This window comes from Entelurus aequoreus, linkage group LG08 (genome assembly GCF_033978785.1).
Source record: "Entelurus aequoreus isolate RoL-2023_Sb linkage group LG08, RoL_Eaeq_v1.1, whole genome shotgun sequence".
Lineage (NCBI taxonomy): Eukaryota > Metazoa > Chordata > Actinopteri > Syngnathiformes > Syngnathidae > Entelurus > Entelurus aequoreus.
The window spans coordinates 80,025,762-80,035,761 of record NC_084738.1 but is presented as its reverse complement, the minus strand read 5'-3'; the positions used below and the strand labels follow the sequence as shown (position 1 = coordinate 80,035,761).

At 32.4% G+C, this 10,000-nt stretch overlaps 1 protein-coding gene across 2 annotated transcripts in view; it reads right to left on the bottom strand.

The window, feature by feature from the left end:
• Nucleotides 1-2,225: 2,225 nt before the first annotated feature.
• Nucleotides 2,226-10,000, bottom strand: part of cwc27 (CWC27 spliceosome associated cyclophilin) — a 66,571-nt gene continuing 58,796 nt past the window's right edge. The window contains exons 15-16 of one of the 2 annotated variants that reach the window (XM_062057357.1): nucleotides 2,372-2,530; nucleotides 2,228-2,326 (exon numbers count right to left, since the gene is read on the bottom strand). In XM_062057357.1, the coding sequence (XP_061913341.1) occupies nucleotides 2,323-2,326; nucleotides 2,372-2,530 (163 nt within the window). In that variant the 3' untranslated portion in view covers nucleotides 2,228-2,322. Of the gene's footprint in view, nucleotides 2,531-10,000 lie in introns of both variants that reach the window. The other variant, XM_062057356.1, reaches the window with a different exon arrangement.

The following is a 10,000-nucleotide window of genomic DNA, read 5'->3' as shown; positions in this document are numbered from 1 at the left end:
TCCCCACAGCAGCTCACCTTCTTTCTGTTTGGGTTCGTTCTGCGAGCTGCTGGCACACTGCTGCCACCGGCAGGAGAGTCGAGGTACTGTCAGGTCTGGCCGGCTGGACTAACTGTGGTGAGTTCAAGGTCCGGTGTGTCGACTAGGTCGTGAAGATTGTTTTATTAATGTTTTAAAGAGTTCAATAGTACACAACCAGCCTCACATTTAGATTCTGTAAGAAAAGAACGTAGTGAATTGACTGTTTAGCTGATTGGAGAGCTAGCTTGCGCAGCTAGTGGGTCCATGACCATGACTTCTGTTTTGTTGGATGAGCCGTTTTACTGCCACATTTCTGACACCGTTTGGAAACAATTAAGGTATGTAAATAAATATTTACTAAATATTTCTGTGTAAATTACAAATTTTACTAAGTATATATCTGCGGCTAACACATGGAAAAAAAAAAGTTTCCTTCTAAAATTTTGTGGGTGCAGAATACGGATACCGATGCAGTATTTTTTGGTGATTAATCGCATGAGTTAACTTGTTATTTTTGACAACTTTTACTGTCAAAAAAGAAAAGAACATAGTGAATTGATGACTTCTGTTTTGTTTGATCAGCCGTTTTACTGCCGCATTACTGACACAGTCTGGAAACAATTAAGGTATGTAAATAAATATTTACTAAATGTTTCTGTGTAAATAACTAATTTCGCAAAGTATATATCTGCGGGTAATACATGGAAAAAAAAATTTTTCCTTCTAAAGTTTTGTGGGTGCAGAATACGGATACCGATGCAGTATTTTTTTGGTGATTAATCGCATGAGTTAACTTGTTATTTTTGACAACTTTTACTGTCAAAAAAGGAAAGAACGTAGTGAATTGATGACTTCTGTTTTGTTTGATCAGCCGTTTTACTGCCGCATTTCTGACACCGTTTGGAAACAATTAAGGTATGTAAATAAATATTTACTAAATATTTCTGTGTAAATTACAAATTTTACTAAGTATATATCTGCGGCTAACACATGGAAAAAAAATGTTTCCTTCTAAAATTTTGTGGGTGCAGAATACGGATACCGATGCAGTATTTTTTTGGTGATTAATCGCATGAGTTAACTTGTTATTTTTGACAACTTTTACTGTCAAAAAAGGAAAGAACGTAGTGAATTGATGACTTCTGTTTTGTTTGATCAGCCGTTTTACTGCCGCATTACTGACACAGTCTGGAAACAATTAAGGTATGTAAATAAATATTTACTAATTTCGCAAAGTATATATCTGCGGGTAATACATGGAAAAATATTTTTTTCCTTCTAAAGTTTTGTGGGTGCAGAATACGGATACCGATGCAGTATTTTTTTGGTGATTAATCGCATGAGTTAAGTTGTTATTTTTGACAACTTTTACTGTCAAAAAAGGAAAGAACGTAGTGAATTGATGACTTCTGTTTTGTTTGATCAGCCGTTTTACTGCCGCATTACTGACACAGTCTGGAAACAATTAAGGTATGTAAATAAATATTTACTAAATATTTCTGTGTAAATAACTAATTTCGCAAAGTATATATCTGCGGGTAATACATGGAAAAATATTTTTTTCCTTCTAAAGTTTTGTGGGTGCAGAATACAGATACCGATGCAGTATTTTTTGGTGATTAATCGCATGAGTTAACTTGTTATTTTTGACAACTTTTACTGTCAAAAAAGGAAAGAACGTAGTGAATTGATGACTTCTGTTTTGTTGGATTGGCCGTTTTACTGCCCCGTCACAGACACAGTCTGGAAATAATATTTGTAAATATTCCTGTGCAACGTTTATATCTGCGACTTATACGGATAAGATGTTTTTGCTCAATTTGAGTGGGTGTGGTTTATATATTGCTGCACTCCATAGTGTTATCGAACTCCCTGAAAGGGACAAGCGGTAGAAAATGATCAAAAAATCCTGCTCATCCAACGTCACCTTGACACATTTGGCGACCAGGTCGCTGCCAGGCACCTGCTTTGGATTAGCGGCGGAGTTGATGTAACATTAACTGCACTTCCTGTTCCACGTGCACATTTAAGCCTGATCCCAGAAGTGTGGTTAGAAAGAAGAAAAAAGGGAAAGCGCGCCTGCCAAAAAGGCAGCTTCTGGTTGCACAAGCGGAGGATGGTGCACTGCCAAACCAGCACAGTCTGGGCTCTGACCCGACCAGGTCGGGGCGACCGTCTGGAGGCGCCGTGAGTGAAAAAGATGGCGGCTGGTTAAAATACACGTTTATTGGTCACATGACCTGCAGCGTCACATCCTGAATGCAGACTTTACAGGATGAGGTCCGACCTTCCACCCCCTCCTCACCTCTCGGCCTTCAGGATTGGGTCTGACCTTCCACCCCCTCCTCACCTCTTGGCCTTCTTCTCCTTCAGGATCTTCTCGCTCTCCTCCCGCCGCCGCTTGTTGACGGGGTTGCGGGGGTCGTAGATCTCGAAGGTGTCCTCGTCCTGCATGCTGGCGTCCTTCACCTTCTGGCTCTGGTCGTCACACTGCAGCACGTGGCCCAGCCTGGAGCGCAGGGACAAACACGGTCAAGCAGGGGGGCCACAAACTGTTTGACACGCATTGGGTTACAAAAATGTGGCCAGGGGCCAGCCTTTAAAAAAATATATAATAATAATAATTTAAAAAAAAAAATATATATATATATATATATATACAGTAGGTCAGGAAAAAACACAAAGGCTTTATCATCCCTACAAGCCTGTTTCACAGGTTTCCCTGCTTGTCGCAAAAAACGGCGAAAAACCTGCGAAAAACTGCAAAAACAGGCTTGTAGGGATGATATAGCCTCTGGGTTTTTCCTGATCGAACATGTATCCCGCTCTACCCCGGTATTGAGCACTGTATGACGGATAAACCACAGAAATCTCGACTATATATATATATATATATATATATTAGGGCTGCAACTAACGATTAATTTGATAATCGATTAATCTGTCGATTATTACCTCGATTAATAATCGGATAAAAGAGACAAACTACATTTCTATCCTTTCCAGTATTTTATTGAAAAAAAACAGCATACTGGCACCATACTTATTTTGATTATTGTTTCTCAGCTGTTTGTACATGTTGCAGTTTATAAATAAAGGTTTATTTAAAAAAAAATAAAAACATTTTTTTTTTTTTTTTTTTTAAAAGCCTCTGCGCATGCGCATAGCATAGATCCAACGAATCGATGACTAAATTAATCGGCAACTATTTTTATAATCGATTTTAATCGATTAGTTGTTGCAGCCCTAATATATATATATATATATATATATATATATATATATATATATATATATATATATATATATATATATATATATATATACACACATATATACACATATATATATATACACATATATGTACACATATATATATACACACATATATAAACACATATATATATACACATACATACAGTATATACATATGTATGTATATGTATATTTATGTATGCATGTATATGTATACATATATGTATGTATGTATATTTATGTATGCATTTATATGCATACATATATGTATGTATGTATATATGTGTATATATACTGTATATGTATATATATATGTATTTATGTATGTATATGTACTGTAGTGTATATATATATGTATGTACGTATGTATATATGTATATTTGTATGAATGTATATATGTATGTATGTATATATATATATATACACATTTATGTACACACATAAATATACACATATATAAATACACATATGTATGTATGTATATGTATATATGTATATTTATGTATGCATGTATTTTTATACATATATATATGTAAGTATATATATATATATATATGTATATACATATGTATATATAAATGTATGTATGTATGTGTATGTATGTATATATGTGTATATATATATGTATATATGTATGTATATATATATGTATGTATGTAAGTATATATATATGTATGTTTGTATGAATGTATATATACTGTATATGGGTCATTTTTTTTATATGGTGCCTTTTGCGTCCCCAGTATAAATCATGTCATATTTTCTCAAAATATTTACAATTGCTCATTCCATTAGTTTCTTTGTGTATGGTAAATTGTTGTCTATCATAAATACAGTGATATGGGCTGCAAACATTAGAATATATATTTTTTAAAGCTTTTGTTAAAGTTCTATTATGCGATTTTGCCATGTCCCTGGTGCTGTTTATTCAACTTTAATCTAGAAAATAACAAATAAAAACATATATTTTTAATTTTTTTTTGTTATGATATAATTATCATAGACAAGCTCTCTTTAGTCATATGGTGTATATTATCAAAATCGTAAAAAGAATTACAAAAAAATAAGGTTCTATGTCTGTCCCTGTGGTCGCTGTCCACTCTGTTAAGTTGCGTTACTGTCCCTTTAAGAAAACAACCACATTTGTCAGTGACATCATTCTCATCAGGTAACATCACACCAGTGGCGGGAAACTCAACTCTGGTAAGCTGTGTGGTTTTTTAGCTCTCTTACTATCTGATGTTGATGTTTTTATGAAGTGAATTTAATGTGGTTGAACATAACGTGTCCACTCTGTTAGGCCTAAATAATAAGGAGATCAATCAAATTGAAATTTTTCAAAACATGTTTGTGTGAAATTATAGATTTCTTATCAATTATTCAAGTCCATGCTAGCTGTTATGTTAACACAGGCAGGCTGAAGGCTAACTTTAGCTCAAAATGTCCACCGTGTTAGTGTCCACCGTGTTAGCCTCATTCAACTAACACGGTGGACATCAACCTAACAGAGTGGACATGTATATAGTAATGTTGACTTATCACAATGTATATGTAGTGCTATTATGCATTCAACAGCAGTTTCTTTCATAATTGTTGGTTAATCATCACTGCTGTTGCAAAATATCATATACAGCAAATACATTGGTGTTAAAAGTACAGTGTTAATGCTTTTCAGTGTGAAGTGTTACGATTTCAGTGGTAAATTCAGCATGTTCTCTCACCAATTCACAGCAGAAGCAGCATAGTATAACGGATAAGGATGCAGGTTGGCATGTGGGAGATTCCGGTTCAAATCCACCCTACAGCAATCATTCATTTTAAATTTAAACTAAATTTGATTATAATTAATTTTAGTGTAAATATAACGTTTTAGTGTTACAATGCCGGGTGTTAAATCAGCTTAAATGTGGTGTTAAATCTAGACACCTTTCGGTGTTAATTGTATTTTAACACACTACAGTGTGGATGCATATAGACACTTTGCTGGTGTTAAAATTAACACTGTGGTTGTTAATTTAACAATGGAGATTTTGCAAACACTAATATGTATATTATTGTACATTAAAGGTATACTAAGTGAGATTTTTCTAAAAAACTAAAATATGGATTGACACAAAAACAATGAATCTCTGTGATCACTATAGCATATGTCCTTAACAGAGTGGACATATCCCGTGTGTCACCTCTCATTAATATAGCTAAATATACTATGATTTAGGTGCCTGAGTTCGACCAATATGTTTTTCAGCAAGTTACATATGTCATGTATACAATAGAACATAAAAATATTGGTAAATCAACTATTTATTTTTTACAAGTTATGAAGTCCAAATGGCACCCTATAAAAAAAACGACCCATATATATATACATATTTATATAATCTGTCTCTTTGCTAATAGCACACTCACCCTTTAGAGCACAGCTGTAACTTCCTGCCACTAAAATAGTTGCCATGTTTCTCTGTTTACACTATTTTCTTACACTTTATTCAACATTTCTTACACATTCCTTCAGTTTAAGGGCTTACACTTTGGCAAATTCATTGCTTAATTATGTTACATTTGTTATTTGTCGTGCCAAATGAAACTGTTAATTAGGTTCAAAACATGCATGTAATCACATTCAAGTTTGAGTCAAATAGTATAAAAATAGTTTCACACAAATAAAAGATGAAAAACGGTGATGGGGGCGGGGCCTCTAAAGAAAATTCTGCTTAGGGCCGCATTTACTACCTAAATGCTAATTACAACCTAAATACTAAAAACTATAGTAACATTTAGAATGATAACAATAATACACCACATTGATCAGTACTAACAGTTTTTTAAATGTATTTTATTGTGTATTGTTTATGTAAAATATTTGTATTTACCTAAGGTAATTTATTAACTTTTTAAAAAATCTTAACTGAAAACATTTGTATATATTTGTTGTTTATTATTGTTTCATATTTGCACTTTTTAACATCAACAAAGCAAGTATGGTTACTAGAAAACGCTCAAACGTAAAGTAAGGCTGCACTCTTTCCAAAATGTGCTAGCTTGATGCTAATTTAGATTGGATTCGCCTTAGACAGGCTACTATTAGCATTGGGGATTTTAACACCTCCTAACAGTAATAATACAATCAAACAGCTGGTGTGTAACAAGCACAATACTTACAGTACAAACACTTTGTAGGAAGAGAGTTTAGAAGATATGTAATTGCACGCAGTACCGTAAATCCAGATACTTTTTTCCCTATGCTTTGTACCGTGCGGCTTATAAAACGGCGCGGCTCATTTGTGGATTTTTCTTTGCTAATGACCATAAAGTTTGGTGTTCAATAGTTCTCAGTCGACCCGAGCAAACCATCTTTTGGACAAGTTGAAAATGTACTTCCTGCTTTAATGCCTTGTAATAGAGGTCACACCGTCCATAGCGTTTCTACTCGTACAGATTCTTCATCACTCCAAGCAACGTTTGTAAGTTTTACAATATAACTAAAACAATTCTTACTTACTAAAGCGTCCGGTGTGTGATGTCTGTAGGAGTGTTTTTATGCATATTTGTACGTGCTATCGTAATGTAATCAAGCTATCCTCGTTAGCATTAGTGTCTGTGTTAGTATTATCAACTTACATTAGCATTCTTTGTTTATTGTTTCAGTTTCACAAATTCCTCAGTAAATTGATTTCTGTTTTGTTTGAAACATTTACAAAACATTTCTACGTGAATAACTTATTTCACAACGTTTATATCTGCGACTAATATATGGGAACATATCTTTTTCGGGAATTGCGTTAAATGCCTTCTGTTCAAATTGTAGGAACACAAACATTTTGATGCACATTAGTTCCTGCCTTACATAAAGTGATGTGCTTGAGTTTGACACCTGTGCCAGAGTAGGACTCGCACTCTGGAAATTAAAAAACAATTTAAAAAAATCATAAAATTAATTAAAAAAAGAGCTAAGAAATTGTCGGTTAAAAAACTACAATTAAAAAAAGTAATACAATTAATTTAAAAACAATGCTGCACAGAGCTAAAAAATGTTCAATTGGAAAAAATACAATTACATTTTTTAAAATTAAATTCATTTTAAAAAAGAGTGCTGTAGAGAGCTAAGAAATTGTTGATTAAAAAAATACAATAAAAAAAATTAATGAAAAAAACTAATAAAAGAAAACTGCAAAACTAAGAAATTGTCGACAAAAAATACAATTACAAATTTATGAAATTCATTTAAAAAGAATGCTGTAGAGAGCTAAGAAATTGGTGATTAAAAAAGTACAATTAAAAAAAATAATACAACTAATTAAAAAAAAGAGAGCTAAGAAATTGTCAATTAAATTTATTTTATAAATTTCATTTAAAAAGAATGCTGCACAGAGCTAAAAAATTTTCGATTGGAAAAAATACAATTACCTTTTTTTTATTAAATTAATTTAAAAAAAGAGTGCTGTAGAGAGCTAAGAAATTGTCGATAAAAAAATACAATTAAAAAATGTATAAAATTCATTTAAAAAGAATGCTGTAGAGAGCTAAGAAATTGTCGATTAAAAAATACAATTAAAAAAAATCATTAAAAAAAGAGCGCTGCAAAGCTAATAAATTGTTCATTAAAAACATTTCTTAAATTAATTTTTTTTTAAAAGAGTGCTGTACAGAGCTAAGAAATTGTTGATTAAAAAAATACAATACAAAAAGAATAAAATTCATTAAAAAAAAAGAGTGCTGCAGAGCTAAGAAATTGTCGATTAAAAAACTATAATTAAAAAAAAAATACAGTTAATAAAAAAAAGAGAGCTAAGAAATTGTCAATTAAATTTCTTTTATAAATTTCATTAAAAAAAAAGAGTGCTGCAGAGCTAAGAAATTGTCGATTAAAAAAATACAATAAAAAAAGTAATACAATTCATTTAAAAAGAATGCTGCACAGAGCTAAAACATTTTCGATTGGAAAAAATAAAATTAACTTTAAAAAAAAAATTAAATTCATTAAAAAAGAGAGTGCTGTAGAGAGTTAAGAAATTGTTGATTAAAAAATACAATTAAAAAAAAATTCATTAAAAAAGAGTGCTGCGGAGCTAAGAAATTGTTGATTGAAAAAATACAATTAAATACATTTCTTAAATTAATAAATAAAAAAAGAGTGCTGGAGAGAGCTAAGGAATTGTCGATTAAAAAAATCCAATTAAAAAAATTAATTAAATTAATTAAAAAAAAAGAGTGCTGCAGAGCTAAGAAATTGTTGATAAAAAAATACAATAAAAAATGTATCAAATTCATTTAAAAAGAATGCTGTAGAGAGCTAAGAAATTGTCGATTAAAAAAATACAATACATTTTTTTTATTAAATACATTTTAAAAAAGTGCTGTAGAGAGCTAGAAATTGTCGATTAAAAAAATACAATTAAAAAAATTAATTAAATTAATACAAAAAAAGTGCTGAAGAGCTAAGAAATTGTCGATTAAAAAAATACAATAAAAAATAATAAAATCCATTTAAAAAAGAGTGCTGCAGAGCTAGAAATTGCTGATTAAAAAAATACAATTACAAAAATTAATTAAATTAATTTAAAAAAAAAAAAGAGTGCTGTAGAGAGCTAAGAAATTGTTGATTAAAAAGTACAATAAAAAATTAATAAAATTCATTAAAAAAAGAGTGCTGCAGAGCTAAGAAATTGACGATTGAAAAAATACAATAAAAAAATTAATTAAATTAGTTTAAAAAAAGAGTGCTGTATAGAGTTAAGAAATTGTCGATAAAAAAATACAATAAAACAATAGTAAAACATTTTTTTAAAAGTGCTGCGGCGAGCTAAGAAATTGTCGTTTAAAAAAAATACAATAAAAAAAATGTATACAATGAATTTTTTAAAAAGTGCTGCAGAGAACTAAGAAATCGTCTTCTGTATCGCAGCGACGCGACGCTACAGAAGCTGTTTGTGTGAGCGTTTCCTCGCCGGGAGGGGGCGGAGCTAAAGCGGAGGCGGTGCTGAGTGTGTCAGTGGGGGATGTTGGAGCGCAGACAGATGGAATAGTTTACCTCCTCTGGCCCAGACTTGACTTCCAGTGTCTGACCGGTTGTAACCCACATTCTGCTCCTGGAGTGGCACACGCTTCCCACTGGTGTTTTTCTAGGCTCCCCCCCACTCTCCACCCCCACTCACACACACTCCTGGAGACTAATGGCAACAGCAGATTGTGTTATTCCACATCACACACATGCTATTCATTTCTAACTGGACTCGCCGCTGCTGAAAAACAGACGAGGAGAGCGTTCGGACCGTTTCATGGCGCGTACGTACTGGACTCGGACACGCCTTTTAGCCCCGCCCTAAGTAACCACCCTCGCTCGGACCAAACCGCTATTGATAAAGCCACATCAATATATATCGCCATAGACACATCGTCAGTAGCGATGAAAAAAATGCAATCGCTGAAAACATCCGATCATTTTTTTTTCTTACTTCTTCGTCGTCGGGAGTAAACAGGAAGTAGGAAGGGTGACACACTAACAGCCAATCAGGTGACAGTATCAACCATCACGTTTGGTGGCGCCATCTTGTTGTTGTCAGCGAGAATAGGAAGTAAAAATGAGGTAAGAAATTGTCGATAACAAAATACAATTTAAAAATAGTAAAATTCCTTTAAAAAAAAGAGTGCTGCAGAGAGCTAAGAAAATGTTGATTAAAAAAAATACAATTATATTTTTTTATAAAATTCATTTTAAAAAGAT